At 47.7% G+C, this 15322-nt stretch overlaps 1 protein-coding gene across 1 annotated transcript; it reads left to right on the top strand.

The window, feature by feature from the left end:
• Positions 1-349: 349 nt before the first annotated feature.
• LOC136465844 (uncharacterized) lies at positions 350-2338 on the top strand. The gene is made up of 2 exons (XM_066464422.1): positions 350-756; positions 2302-2338. The coding sequence occupies exons 1-2, from the start codon at positions 350-352 to the stop codon at positions 2336-2338; spliced, it is 444 nt and encodes a 147-aa protein (XP_066320519.1).
• Positions 2339-15322: the final 12984 nt, after the last annotated feature.

Genomic DNA, 15322 nt, shown 5'->3' with positions numbered 1-15322 from the left:
TGGGACATTTTCATTGCCTTTTGGCATATTTCTATAGTTTATTTTGTTTTGTTGATTTTTCCAGAAAATGTAAGTTTGAACTGCAGGTGCATCGAATAATGGATTACATTCGTTCAAACAATGTTATCCTTGTTTCTTAGTGTAAATTTAGGCTAAATCCAAGAACTGTCTCGAAATTTCGATCAACGTGCTCACGGGGCAACGCCGCCAACTTGCGTGGGAGTGGTTTTTTAATTGTATAAAATGCGAACGAATTCCGAAAATCATGAAACTTGTCGAGTTGTCGCCGTATCGTATGCGTATGCCGTGGAAAAAATTTGAAAAAGTTTCGAGCACGTTGTCACGTACGATGCTCACAAACCAGGACATCTCCACTTGCGGCGGCCCCTTGCCGGCCGGTGCCCCCGGGCCGCCTCCCCGCGCGGGCCCCTGCGCTGCTGCGGCGCGCCCCTCCGGTGGCCACCGCCCCCGCCCGGCCTCCACCGCCCGCGCCGGCCCCCTCGGCGACCACCTCCCCCGCCTGCGCGCCCCCTCGGTGGTCACCTCCCCCGCCGGCGGCCACCGCCCCCGCCGGCGGCCACTGCAGAAGAGAGGAGGAGGAGGCGTGCCATGGCCACCGCCCCCACCCGGCCTCCACCGTCCGCGCCGGCCCCCTTTGGCGGCCACCTCCCCCGCCTGCGCGCCCCCCTCGGCGGCCACCTCCCCCGTTCTTTGGCCACTGCCCCCGCCGGCGACCACTGCAGAAGAGAGGAGGAGGTGGCAGGGGAGAAGAGAGGAGGAGGGGAGAAGAGATGAGGAGAAGGAGAAGGAGAGGAGAAGGAAGGTGTCGGCCTAGGCCCGTCGACCCTCACGCCGCTGCGGTCGTCCCCGCCGTCGTCGCCGACCCTCGTTGTTGCCATTCTCGTCGCGAAGGTATACCCTACACCTGTAGTAGTTAGTAGTAGTACTTAGTAGTGTTAGTAGTAGTTAGTAAGTAGTAGTAGTTAGTAGTTAGTAGTGTTAGTAGTATTGTTAGTAGTAAGTAGTGATAGTAGTAGTGTTAGTAGTAGTAGTGTTAGTGTTAGTAGTAGTTGTAGTGGTAGTAGTACTTGTTGTTGTACTACTTCGATACTTTCATCTGCATGGAATGAGAACTAAAGTACATGGCTCGTCTTGGTATATATATGTTTGTTGGCCTTCGTGCCTATGTTTGGTATATATGTGGTTGTTGGCCATCGCACCTACGTTTCTTGCAGGTTTTGGAAACCTCCCTGTGCAGGGGAGGTGCTGCCAAAATTTTCAATGGATTCTAACCTATTGCCTTTTTATGTAGGAGAAGGACCCGTGGGAGGGACTTGCGACCCCGATCGTCTTCGTCGGCGCTGCTGGTCTACCTGCACCGCATCGCCTCGCCACTGCACCGACACGCCACTGCCCCGCTAGCCTGACTCCACCGCCACCCTAGGTATAACCCCCTCCTCCTTTGCATGCATGTTTTATATGGTCACATAGCCCAGTTAGGCGTCTCCCGTTCGAAAGAGATACGGTCGGAGGTATGCAGATCTTTGCATATCTGCGACCGTATCTCTTTTGGATTGTCCACGTATTTTGGACAGCCCGTGGATGCATAGATGAGGTTAGTTTCCATGGTTCGCTCTGGTCCAAGACAGACTTTCGGCATCACCTCCCTGTTGTTCTCCGGATACACACTCTCCCTTGTAGGACGTGTATCGGGAGAACAGCGGGGAGGTGCTGCCGAAATTCTATCTCGGATAGGAGCGGAGCATTGAAACTGACCTCATATACGCATCCGTGGGTGGGATTAGGACCTATCCTCACCTATTAGATGGTAGGAACGCCGTGTAGATGCAATTGCTGGTTATATTACTTGCTTACATATGTATATGCCAAAGGATGGAGAACCGTGATTGGATGTACACGGGCCACGCAAGTATGACCCCAGAATGGATGACTAAGACTAATGCTTTCTTGGAGCATTCATTTGGCGAGGCTATTAGAGGGTCGAGTCGGATGCCATGTCCCTGCAGCAAATGTGACAACTGTGTAAGAAAGAATAGGAAGAACATGGGGGAAGATCTTTGCAAGTATGGATTCACGCCAAACTATACCTGCTGGATCCACCATGGTGAAGCCGATCGTATTAGAGAGGAGGTGGTGAGACCACGCCTCGAGGCTTTTGATGGAGATGCCGGGGTAGCAGACTGGATGGATGACTTTCAGGAGGCACGGTTCGGTGAAGGATTAGAGGACGAGCCAGAGGAATCTGCAAAGGCATACTATGATATGCTGTCTTTGGCACAGAAGCCCCTTCACGAAAAGACAATGGTTTCGCAACTAGATGCCATTGGACGCCTAATGGCATTCAAGTCACAGTGTAGCATGAGTCGAGACAACTTCGATGGTATGTTGGCAGTTGTTGGATCCCTGCTTCCGAAGGGTCACATTCTACCGAAGAACTTGTACGAGTCACAGAAACTTCTTCGTGCCCTTAAGATGCCATATGAGCACATCCATGCTTGTCCGAATGGTTGCGTCCTATTTAGGAAAGATCACGAGAAAGCAACGCACTGTCCAAAGTGCAAATCCTCTAGGTATCTAGAGGTCGACACTAGTGATGGCAAGAAGGAATAGCTTGGTATCCCCGCGAAGGTCCTACGGTATCTTCCTGTCATACCGAGGATCCAACGGCTGTACATGATAGAGGAGTCCACGAAACAGATGACATGGCATAAACATGGCAAAAGATATAATGCTGACAAGATGGTACACCCATCGGATGGCGATGCATGGACCCATTTCGATGGCATACATCATGGTAAAGCTGAGGAGGCTCGGAATGTACGTGTAGCGCTGGCAACAGATGGGTTCAACCCCTATGGATTGCTGGCGGCCCCGTACACTTGTTGACCCGTGTTCGTGATCCCCCTCAATCTCCCCCCCGGCGTCATGTTTCAACCCAAGAACGTATTCTTGTCACTGATAATTCCTGGACACCTAGGGAACAAGATAGGTTTGTTCATGGAGCCTCTCATTGATGAATTGATCATTGCTTGGGAAAAGGGGGTACTGACATACGACCGAGCTACAAAGAAGAACTTCACAATGCATGTGTGGTACCACTACTCCCTGCATGACTTCCTGGCGTATGGCATATTCTGCGCGTGGTGTGTTCATGGGAAGTTCCCATGCCCAATATGCAAGACAGCTGTGAGGTTCACTTGGCTGAAGAGGGGTGGCAAGTTTTCTTCATTTGGCCAACATCGTCAATTCCTCCCTCTTGACCATCCATTCAGATGAGATGTCAAGAACTTCAGGAAAGGGGTTCAAGTCACCGACCCTGCACCTCAGATGATGACTGGTGCCGAGGTCCGTGCTGAGATAGAGGCTCTCAAAGATGATAAAGAGAAAGGTGGTTTTATTAGATATGGTGAGGAACACCAGTGGACTCATAAATCGGGCTTGACTAGGCTCCCCTATTTCAATGACCTTCTTCTTCCACACAACATTGATGTAATGCACACAGAAAAGAATATCGCCGAGGCGCTTTTTGCAACACTCATGGACATTCCTAATAAGTCAAAGGACAACGTTAAGGCTAGACTAGACCTGGCAACGATGTGCGATAGGCCAAAGCAAGTGATGAAGCCTCCCGCGCCCGGCAAGAAATGGAGAAGGACTCCGGTCGATTTCGTCTTGAAAAAGGACCAAAGGAAGGAAGTACTACAGTGGATCCGGACGTTAATGTTCCCTAATGGGCATGCGGCGAATTTGAGTAGGGGAGTGAACTTGTCCACTATGCGAGTCTTAGGGATGAAGAGTCATGACTACCACATATGGATTGAGCGGCTCCTTCCTGCGATGACCCGGGGATACGTCCCCGAGCATGTGTGGCGCGTGCTGGCAGAGTTGAGCTATTTCTTCCGCCAGCTTTGTGCCAAGGAGTTATCTCGGGACGTGATTGATGACTTGGAGAAAGTGGCACCTGTGTTGCTCTACAAGTTGGAGAAGATCTTCCCACCCGGCTTCTTCCTGGCGATGCAGCATCTGATTTTGCACCTACCGTACGAGGCACGAATGGGGGGGCCCGTGCAGGCCTGTTGGTGCTATACAATTGAGAGATGTCTAAAGATTCTTCGGAAAAAGTGTAGAAATAAAGCCAAAATTGAGGCTTCTATGGCAGAGGCATTCATTCTGGAGGAGGTGTCAAACTTCACAACAGCATACTATAAGGATGGTCTTCCCAGCGTGCACAATCGTCCCCCTCGTTACAACGCGGACGAGAGTTCATCGAACCTCAGCCTTTTCAAAGGGCAACTCGGAAAGGCAAGTGCATCGGGCACCAAGACCTTGCGGCATGATGAGTGGCACACTATCATGCTGTATGTATTGTTGAACCTTGACGAAGTGAAGCCTTATGTGCAGTAAGTTCTCAATGAGCTTGTTACATACGCCCTTGTCACTATCCTCCATCTATCGAACCCCCTTATCTCTTGTTTTTTCAGGGAATTTCTGAATAAATACTGGAGAGGGAATAGGGCTCCTTCCACTCAAGAAGAAGATAGTCTTCTCAAAGATGGTGTGCCCAATTTCATATCCTGGTTTGATACAAAGGTACCGTCCAATTTACCTCGATCAATCTTTGACATCCCACTTTGCTCCTATGAGCGAGTAATGTAACGATCTATTCGGCCTCACCTTGCAGGCCCGCAAGGATGCGGAAATGGATGCTGAGTTGAAAGGGCTCGCCAAATGCTTCGCCTACAAGGTCAAGTCATTCACCGTTTATGATGTGAATGGCTATCGCTTTCACACAAGAAACTACGAGCGGAGTCAGCCCAATCAGAAAACCACGAATACCGGAGTTCGTACGCCCGGCACCGATGAGCGCGACTACTACGGCATAGTAGAAGAAATATACGAGCTCAATTTTGAGTGTCGCAAAGCTCCTAATCAAGTTGTATTCAAATGCCATTGGTTCGATCCTAATGTCACGAGAACAGCCCCTGAGATTGGACAAGTCGAAATTCGACAGGATTCTGTCTATCAAGGAGAGGATGTCTATATTGTGGCTCAACAGGCCACGCAAGTTTATTATCTCCCATGGGCATGCCAAAAAGACCCCAATCTTATCGGTTGGTACCTTGTGCAGTTGGTATCACCGCACGGTAAACTGCCTGTCCCAAACGATGAGGATTACAACTTTGACCCAAACACACGGGAGTTCTATCAACCAGAGGGGCTAGAAGGGAGGTTTCACATAGACATGTTTTCGCTGATGGGCATGGAAGTAGACAATGACATTGATCAGGATGATGGAGATGAGGACGATGGAGAAGAGGTGCAAAATGCTAAGGACTTACAAATGCTTGAGCGATTACAGTTAGGCGATGACAATGATGACAACGATGGAGATGGGCCTGATTTACTCGACAATATTGATAGTGATGACGACACCTATGATCCAGTCGCTGTCGATCGTGAAGAATATTTCTAATTCATGTAATACTATATTATTATTATTATTATTATTATTATTATTATTATTATTATTATTGCAATTATGTTTTGTTCATTTTGCATCTCTTTATAAGTACTTGTAATTTAATTGTGCTAATTGGTTTACTCTTGAAATTGTAGGCACTCGACAAAATGCCAGGCGGAAGGCAGGCCCGTCGGGGGGGGGGGGGGGGGGGGGGTCAACTCCCTCTACATGAGGGAGCACTCACCACCCCACACTGAGGAGGACCCCTTGCCGGAGCCGCCGACGAGGAGGACGAGGAGCGGCCGCCCCCGCGGCTGTCCGAGGACGAGGGTGCAGCCGGCTGCCACCTCGTCGATGGACGAGGATGACCAGGCGGTGGGCCTGCACATAGGAGGGGGTGGCACTTCCTCTGACTCGTCGGACCACGGGGAGGCGGCGATAGCGACAGCAAGGGGTTCCACTTGCACTGCCTCTGGCTCTACCTCGTCGGGAGTCTACTTGCGCGGGCCCTCGCAGCTCCCGGTGCGACCGATCCCACTTCACCGGTGCCCGGTGATTCGACCCAGCGGCGACAAGTAAGTATTATTTCACTACTATTTCATATGACATGTTGAAAATCGAACTGGAGACTAACAATTCTTCTTAATGACTCTTGCAGCAACTGGGAAGTTGTGTCCGGAATGGACCGGCACATCAATGGCACCCTGGGCCTTCTGATTCGGCAGCACTACCCTGGCATGGTCACCTATGCCTTGGTGACTTCGCCGCCCTGGACGTGGGACCACTTCTACACCACCGAGGACAGCGAGTTCGGCACCGTTGCGGCGCGGATCAAGGCCGAGTTCTGGGTGTCTTCATCGCACTAAATTGGTCAATACTACACAATCATTGGTCGTTCTTGAAATAATGAAACGATACATGATGTCTGTATGCAGGACTTCTTCAGGTGCAATGAAGGGTTTGAGGACCGGGCGGCGCGAGTGTAGGACAAGGTCTGTAGGTCCCGACTCTCGGACCTCTACCACGAGACGTGGCTCCAGTGCATCATCAACTACAACGCCGACGTCCTTGGTCAGGTGGTGAGGAAGGCCGATGCTAGGACTAGGATGCTCACCAAGGAGCAGTACCTCTCGGTAAGTACGAAACATTAATACTGACTCCTTCCATGAAGAATAGGTAGGCTTCATTTCATCTTCTGACATATCAATAACTTGATGGCATGTAGCAATGTCCTGATTGGTGTGCCAGGCACCGCCTCTGCTAGGAGGCCATTGTGGACAGGTGGCTCTCGGAGGAGTGGACGGAGGAGCACAACATCTGTCGGGACTGCCGCCTACAGATGGGTGGGGCGCCACACCACCAAGGCAACCGGAGCCTCAGCGCGTACGCCCAGACATGGGTAATCTTCTTTGTGTTTTCATCTTTATTTATTTATTCTAACGCTCAATTCTCATTACTTGTAATCATCTTTGTGTTTTCCTCGCAGTCCCAGGCGCACCAAGGCCAGGAATGCAACAAGTTCATGGCGTACGCCCTGGCACACAAGGGCAAGGCGACGGCCCCGGAAGTCACCTACAACCCGGCGGATGGGCTCGAGGCGTACACCAACGCGAGCGTCCACAGCAAGCTTAGCGAGTACACCTCGGCGGCCCGCGAGTGCCATGGGGAGGACTTCGATCTGGCCACCTAGCCCCTGGACACAGACCTCCTGATGAGGATGGGAGGAGGGAAGCAGCACGGCCGGTACTGGATGGCAGACAGCATAGTCGACTCCGCCTCTATTCCCAACCTCGTCGAGATTCGAGCAAGGAGCACGAGCTCCTCCCTCCCCATACGCTCTCGGTAGCAGAGCTCATAGCAGCAGATGGTGGAACTCTAGGTTAGTACTGTTTTATTCGTCGTTCATTGCTTTTACACATCTACCTTGCCTTTGCATTGTTTAAACATTGCGGGTGGAATGTTGCAGGCCGACTTGCGGAGGTTGGAGGCCCAGCAGGCGGCCTAGGCAGAGGCCCATCGGCTAGAGATGGAGGCTGTACAAGCCCAGAGGGCAGCCGAGGCGCAGAGGCTGCATGACATGTTCAGCTTCATGGCCAGCCTTCAGGCCTTGCCAGGTGTGGTTGTGCCCCAGTCGCTGCTCGCTCCAGTTGTGGCTCCTCCTCCTCCTGTAGGGACTCCGGTGAGTATATATGGTTGTTTATTCCTTTAGTTTGTGCGGCCCTCCTATAGATACTCATGAATTCGCTTCTCCTTTGTGCAGCAACAGTCGGCAGGTTCGAACCCAACTCCTCAAGGTGGCCCTTCTCCACAGGTCGGGTGGACAACTGGCCCTCCTCAAGGTGGCAGTTCACACTCCGAGTGGGGAGGCTGGCAGTAGGTGCCGTTTATTTGTTTCTTTTCATTTTGCATGGACTTGTGTTAGACTTAGCCTTATGTTAGACTACTACTAGAGACATATATATATTGTGATGGATATTGTCATGGATGATGCGAATGTATGTGATGGATTATGGACAATGGATTTGTATGTGATGTATTATGGATGGTGGATGTGTATGTGATGGGTTATGGATGTGTATGTGATGGAATATGGATGTGTATGTGATATATCCTGTGCTATGTGTTGATATATATGTGATTTCTTTGTTTGTGCTGATGGAAAGCAAAAAACCAAAAAATAGCATTTTTTCCCTCTTTGCCGAGTGCCACACTCGGCAAAGAGGGCTTTGTCGAGTGCCGTGACCATGGCACTCAGCAAAGTTGGGAAGCAGAGACCCAATTTCCCAGCTTTGCCGAGTGCCAGAGCCATGGCACTCGGCAAAGATTTTTTTTTTTAAAAAGAAAAAATTTCTTTGCCGAGTGCAAGAGTATGGCACTCGGCAAAGAATTTTCAAAAAAAAGAAAAAATTCTTTGCCGAGTGCCGCTGAGGTGGCACTCGGCAAAGAGGCCGTCAGAGTTGACGTCAGATTTTTTTTTGCCGAGTGCTGACGTGACACTCGGTAAAGGCTTTACCGAGTGCCCGATATGTGGCACTCGGCAAAGAAACCTTTGCCGACGGGTTCTTTGCCGACTGCTCTTTGCCGAGTGCGGCACTCGGCAAAGCGCCTAAATCCAGTAGTGCCAGGTCGTGTGCATGGCCGGATCGGATGTAGCATCCACGACTACCTAAATGATTTATAGAGGTGGCTAACTGCTCCGCCGCCTCTCCTACGTATCTATCTCTAAAAATCATCTATTTCTTAGCCGTTCCTAAACTTGAAATCGATTTCTAGAGACGGTTGAGATTCTTAATTGTCTCTATAAATCAATTTACCTCTTGGAATACCAACGTCCTTTAGAAGTGGATCTCCAGAGGTGGCTCTATTTTTTATTAGCCACCTCTAGAATCAATTTTTAAAATTTAAAAATTTTCACCAAATTTGGAATTTTATGTTCTAAATAGCATATATATATATACTGTAGCTGGCTACAAAATAACTTATTCTGTAGCCACTTTGAGTTACGATAATTACTATATTAATTTACAAGATTATAGCAACTCCATACTAAGTGGTTTACTATAACGTTATGGTAAATATCTCCATGTGTTATATATTACATCTAGATGGGAGTAGCTACTCCCTAGGAGTAGAAAGGATTATGCTTGAAGTTACACAACACACATACGTGAAATGATTGATAATGTATATATTATAAATAAATCACTTCTAATTAGTCTATCTATACCTAGTAATAAAGAGACAAAATTTCCCCCGTGATTTTGGTCCACCGTGATTTTAGTCTGGCTCTCCTGTATCCTTTATGCGTTATTATCAAGCGTACAAAGCTGCTTTGGTTTCCAAAAGTCCATTATTGTGTCGTCGTCATGGGCAAGCAAGAGTCCATATCACCTTTCACCTGGGCACCGCCTTCTGACGGTACCCATCAGGAGACCGAGCACTCCTTGGTGTAGTCACGCCCACACCCCCTATAAAGTTAGAGGTCTACTATGGGAAGCATCCATCAGCTATTGATCCAACCACGTCGCCGACCTGTCTGCACATCCAATTGCCTCTTCTCTCATCGATCTGTGCGTGGAGTTGCAGATTAATGCAGCAGCAAAAGAAAACCATGGCACCTAGGAAGCACACATAAATCACAGAATTTTTAGAGGAAAGGGGAAGCACCAAGAACGCAAACTATAAATCTGCAATTCACGAATGAGCAATTTCTGAAAGAGGAAAAGGGAAAACCCCATGGGACAAGACGCCGGGGACCGCCGCAGCTGCCTGTGCGACCACCGCGACCTTGAGTGTAACCGGATTGAGCATGCCTTAGGGAAGCAGAGGATGTAACCGTAACCACGACGCCTTTGGTTAAGCCTCCTCACAAGAGCCTTGATGCAGCCGGAGTGATGCTGTGGTCGCGCGTTGTGACTGTGCGGTGGCTACCCGCATCGACGGCGAGCTCACTGCAGCTATGCGGTAGTGGCGGCAGCATCTGGACCGAGGTCAGGCCCCATCATGGCAATGGCGGTGGTCGGCTCCACCAATGCCTGGCGCTTCGGTGGCGGCTGCAAACCCGAGGCCAGGCCCCATTGCTGCGACGACGTGGCCCCTCCATCCGCGGCGACGGGTGGCTCGACCAACGATAAGAAGGGGTACCTTTGGTCAAACTTGTTAGGACCATCGATCCACTGAAAGAAGTAGCACCTCTCCTCACCCTAAACAGGTAATGCCACCAACTTATCAGTAATTTCATAACAAGTAACAAGGAAGACACATTGAACTATTTACAAACAATTACTTACCTGTTGATCGCTACAAGTGTAAAAGGCCCAGGCAGCTGTATCCGGATGCCTAGACTAATACACGTGGGTTGGCTTACCACCGTCATAGTTATACACTAGTAGTTCAGGATGCACAAGTGCATCCTTGCAGGACGCGTTCGGGTACAAAGCTTTGGGACGACCTCGCTTTCGCCACTTCTCTATACGCCACATGTCGTTCATCTATCAAAATGGAGGATACTAAGAACATTTATGTAGTATAGTTGTGCCTTCCAACACTTAAACTAAACCTAAACCTAAACATAATAACTATCATCATAACCTAATCATGAAACACATGCGCCTACATGTACATGTATAAATCAAGGGCAGAACCTAAACATGAGTTTGTAAACGTAACTGATCGACCTAAACAACTTTGCATATACACCTAAATTAAAATTGCTTCAAACACTAACTAAGTAGATAACTAGGGTTGCAAAATACAAATAACATAGATCAAATCAATGCATACAAATTTAGGAGGGAAGAGAGGATGCCTTGCTCTCGAAGATCTATGGATCAAATCCAAGTTTCCATGGTCGAATGTGTGGATTGGAGAAGGTTGGAAGGATTGGAGAGAGGGAGAAAGGGAGAGAGAGGTGAAATAAATGAGGTGAGCCTTGGCCAGGAAACTGGCTGCATGGATTTGAATCGAAGCTTGGCGCCGTAGTCGGTGGCACCGACCTCGGCGCCTAGATCTGTGGCACCGAGCTCGGCACTGTAGACTATGACGCTGAGGTTGTTGGTGGTGCTTAACTCATATTTCTAACCACCAACTATCATATAAAAACTGCTAAAATAAACACCAAGCTTAGACATAGGAGTTATAACTAATCAATTCCACGAGTTTTGGTGATTATTCATTTGTAGGAGGGCATGTCGGGATTGTATAAAAATTGGCCTAAAGTATACCAGAAATAAAACATTATAGACACCCGACACGAGCCCAAGGGGGGAGGAGGTCCACAACTAGGCAAAACAGGATCTAGAAGAGAGGAGAATATGGGCAAACCCAAATCAAATCACATTATCTCCGCGAAAGCACCACATAGGCCCGCTCTAGAAGCCCAAAGGGGGTCACTCAATGAAGATGGGCCAATTTGGCCTTAGTTGGGGGGTGACCGACCCCAGGGGTTAGTCGACCCCTCACTGGCTCCGTTCGGCTCGAACTTTGGTTAGCTGGCTTATGCCGTCTCTCCAAACGTCGGCTGCATGTGCTTCATAGAAGACTCTGCACAGAGGATGACGATTTGCTCAAGATAGAAAGGCATGCAAGGAAACACAACTCCACTCCATCTCCACCATCCATCCTATGATGGTTTGATCCAAGGGCTGTGGTGAACAAGCACACGGATCGTTGACATGGCGCATTGAGTGGCCTCCACTTCTCCTCTCAACCTATAAATACCACCTCACTCCCTCTCATTCAAGAGAACACCTCAAGGCAAAGAGCTACACCACAAGAGCATCACTGCAAAGGGCTTAGGCCCTAGCTAGCTAGTAGACTTGAATAGGGAGAGATGCGAGGGAGAGTACGGAGAAGAGTCGAGCTTGTCGATGTCTCCTCGAACTTGTACCTCGATGAACACCTGTGCCTCAACAGAGCTTTCTGCTAAGTGAGTGTTCGTGGTTCTTATGGTTACATGTCTTTTGATTAGTTAATCTTTACTCTTACCTGTTTGTGGGTTCATCATTTGTCCTTGTGGTGGATGCTCTAGTAGAGGGCCCTGATAAAGACAGATAACCCTGCACACGCTAGAGTAGTAGTCGACAGCATAGACGTGGTGTCTAGGCTAGAGGCTATCTTCGTTTGCCTCGTACTCCACGGTTGAAGGGTAGGCGGCAGGTGGTGATAGCCCTATCATAATCCCCCACGTCCGTGTATGATGTAGAGCTATAGGCTGACATTGCTTGGCAGACCAGATGATAACCAGGGCCTGAAGTAAGTGTAACACCCTAAAAATTGGTTTTTTATATAGGGTGAAAAAGATTTAATTATTGCATTTTGTGCCATGAAAATATAGGAAAATAAATTTTTTCATTAAATTAAAATTTATCATAAGATAGCAACATGTTTGTGCATATATGCTGCTGCATATTATTTTGTATTGTGTGGTTTGAAACCAAGCTCCAAAATGATTCAAATGGATTTGCAAAAACATTTGAAATAAAAAGAAAAAGGCATTTCTTTTTCCCTCCCTCTCCCTACCTGGCATTTGCCCCACTAGGCCTTGTTTCCCCACGCGGCCCACCTGCTCCCTTCCCTGTTTCCCCATGGCCCAGCTAGCAGTCGGCCCAACCAAGTCGCGCCTACCCTCTCTTCTGTCGGCCCGCTCCCCGCCCCGCCTCCTCTCTGCTCTCTTTCACTGACCATGGGGCCCAGTCGTTAGCGGAGCCCTCCCCTTCTCCTACCTCTGGTCGGAGTCGAACAGGACTCTGCAACCACCACCGGGGAGTCCACACTGCCATGCCACCATGCCTTGCCATGTGGACCAAGCCTCCTGCCCCCCCATAAATAGTAGGCCGTGTCTGCTGCATCCACCCGAGCACCCGTAGCCTCTCGTATAACCCTAGCGCAACCGCCACCTCGAGCTCGCATCGCTGCCACTGAGCCGAACCCTAACGTCGTCGTAAGCCCTTCACCGAGCTTCACTAGGAGGTAAGCAAGCAGATGGTACCTCGCTAGCTCTCTCTCTCGCCTTCTGTTACCGTAGTGCCGTCGCCGTTGTTTAAAGGAAATCTTGTTTAATTCATAACTTCTTCGTTATAGCTCCGATTAGAGTGCTTTTCGCGTCTGTGTGTTCATAGCGAGACGTAGATTCATTTTTACAAACTTTTCATCTTGATTTTATGTTTGGTGTACTGTTCTAATTTAGTTCTATTGTTTGCTTTGTGTATGATTGCATGGATGCTTGTGTGGTGCTTTATGATCATGTCCAGTCGGTGAGCTGTACGTGGTGAATCGGGAAGCAATTCATTGAAGCTTTGGACTATAAGACGGATCCGAGTTTAAGGCAAGTATAGCATGGGATCTTCCTTGTTGTCCTATTCACTTTAATAATTTAATCATACGCATGTGTCTACCTTGGCAACCGTAGTAAGTTTCCTAGCTATTTAATATCCTGGATTCCTTGTTACCTATGGGATATTCATTAGGTAGTATGATGCTAGTGCTCAACCAAAGCCATGATCTTGTAACTTGACTAATGGTATATGCAATAAACTCTAAAAGATGCTTTTTAGCAACATGGAACAAGGGGGCTAGAGCATTGGGCTATTTTTATGGTGCTCTAGATTCCTCTCCCTAATGACTTATCTGTAAGTGACCATCCGAGAGTTACAGTACAACTGTGAGGGCCATATGGCTCTGACTTTAGCTCAGTATGAGAACCTTTTCTAGCTTGTTAGTGGTTACCTTTATGGCATAAGAATGGCTTGACGAATCAGGTATAGGACAACCTCTACTCTTATGTGTATAGCCGTGATGGAATTGTGCCATTCGACAGGGGGGTTCCTATATCTATTTGCCGAGTGAATCTAATGGCCCTAACTTGTTAGAAGAACCTTTGAAAGGTTTCATAGTGAACCCTACCGACCTTCCTTGGTAGTGGGTCAAGAGGTTGGCCGCCTCAGGCGAAAGGGTAAATCATGACACACAGTGAAAGTGTACAACCTCTGCAGAGTGTAAAACTTATATATCAGCTGTGCTCACGGTCACGAGCGGCCTTGTAACCCTTACAGAATTGATGATGAACACTGATGATAAAGATGCTCATTAATGATTACTGTTTATGCTATTCCTTATTCATGTTTACTTGATCATGTGTTTATATGGGCTTGTGAATAAACTTGTTGCCACCCAATTGCTAAAAGATGACTCATTAAAAGCTAATCGCAGTTAAACCAGTGTCAGCCTTTTGAGCCTCATGAACCCCATGATATATTTGTTGAGTACGACATGTACTTATGCTTGCTTTATTTTTCAATTATTTGGATAAAAATCCCGGATGGGTACCAGATTGCTAGAGATTGGAGGAGTTAGGCTTGTGATCAACCAGTCAGTTGTCCCTATGGATTGGACTCTTCACCTGAAGATCAAAGTTGTCTTTCCACTGTTTGTTGTCTAAGGTTATATCCTTTATACTAAGTACATTTTATATCGAGCGTTGTCTTTTGATATTACCCTTATTTGTAGCTATATGTGAGATTTGACTTCCTGGGCTCACATATGGTGTGTATCTGGTTTTGTTCTTAAAACCGGGTGCTACAAAGTGGTATTAGAGCAATATTGACTGTAGGACACAGGCCTAGTAGAAACTGGTTGTTTTAAGGTTTAGAAGTTGCTACAAAAATCCTTGCTCTATGCACCTTGATATTTTCTTCTCTACTGTATCTCTACCCTTGCTACTCATCTCTACCTTGGTGCTTATTTTAAAGTCTTTGTTCTCATCTCCACTCCTTGATTTGATATGCTTTTAGAACCTTCTCTTACTATCTTCTTGCGTCATCGGAAGAGGAGCTTTAGGATCTTTGCCCTTAATATGGAGGACGATAGTATCGCAAGTTGAGTCAATGATTGAATTGTGCACCTTTAGTGCTTTGTTGAATTGTCATTATACTTATGCTTATTTTGGATCTTTGTAATGATTGCAATGATCTTGTTGGGTGTTTCCACAATTTAATTTAGTTCATAGGCCTAAGGTATAAGGATTAATGAAATAAATAGTTGGGTTTTGGTTATCTTCTGTTTTGTCTATCCTGTCTTTCGGAGCAACCTATCTTTATTGGTTTATATCTCTGTTTTTGGACTACCAAAAATCATAGAGAAATTATGTACAATAGTAGACTTCAATATCTTTCATTGACCACAAGAATCACCTTGATAGCTATGTTGGTTATGGAGTTATGAAAATCACAAGACGATGTACCTATGCTGTCTGAAACCCGAAGCAGTTTCTGTTGTGCCCTGTTTTTGACTACCTAAACTGCAGAATTTGGAAAAGTGTTCTATAAGGAAGTTGTGGAGGAT

This window comes from Miscanthus floridulus, chromosome 7 (assembly GCF_019320115.1).
Source record: "Miscanthus floridulus cultivar M001 chromosome 7, ASM1932011v1, whole genome shotgun sequence".
Taxonomy (NCBI): domain Eukaryota; kingdom Viridiplantae; phylum Streptophyta; class Magnoliopsida; order Poales; family Poaceae; genus Miscanthus; species Miscanthus floridulus.
The sequence above is the reverse complement of the archived record's forward strand: the minus strand, read 5'-3'. Positions and strand labels throughout refer to the sequence as shown.

Bases quoted from the DNA above. Each gene is read 5' to 3' on its own strand.
- LOC136465844 (XM_066464422.1), top strand. From the start codon at position 350: ATGCTCACAAACCAGGACATCTCCACTTGCGGCGGCCCCTTGCCGGCC. The intron at 757-2,301 runs GTGGCAGGGGAG...TCTTTGGCACAG, and splicing joins ACTGCAGAAGAGAGGAGGAG to AAGCCCCTTCACGAAAAGAC.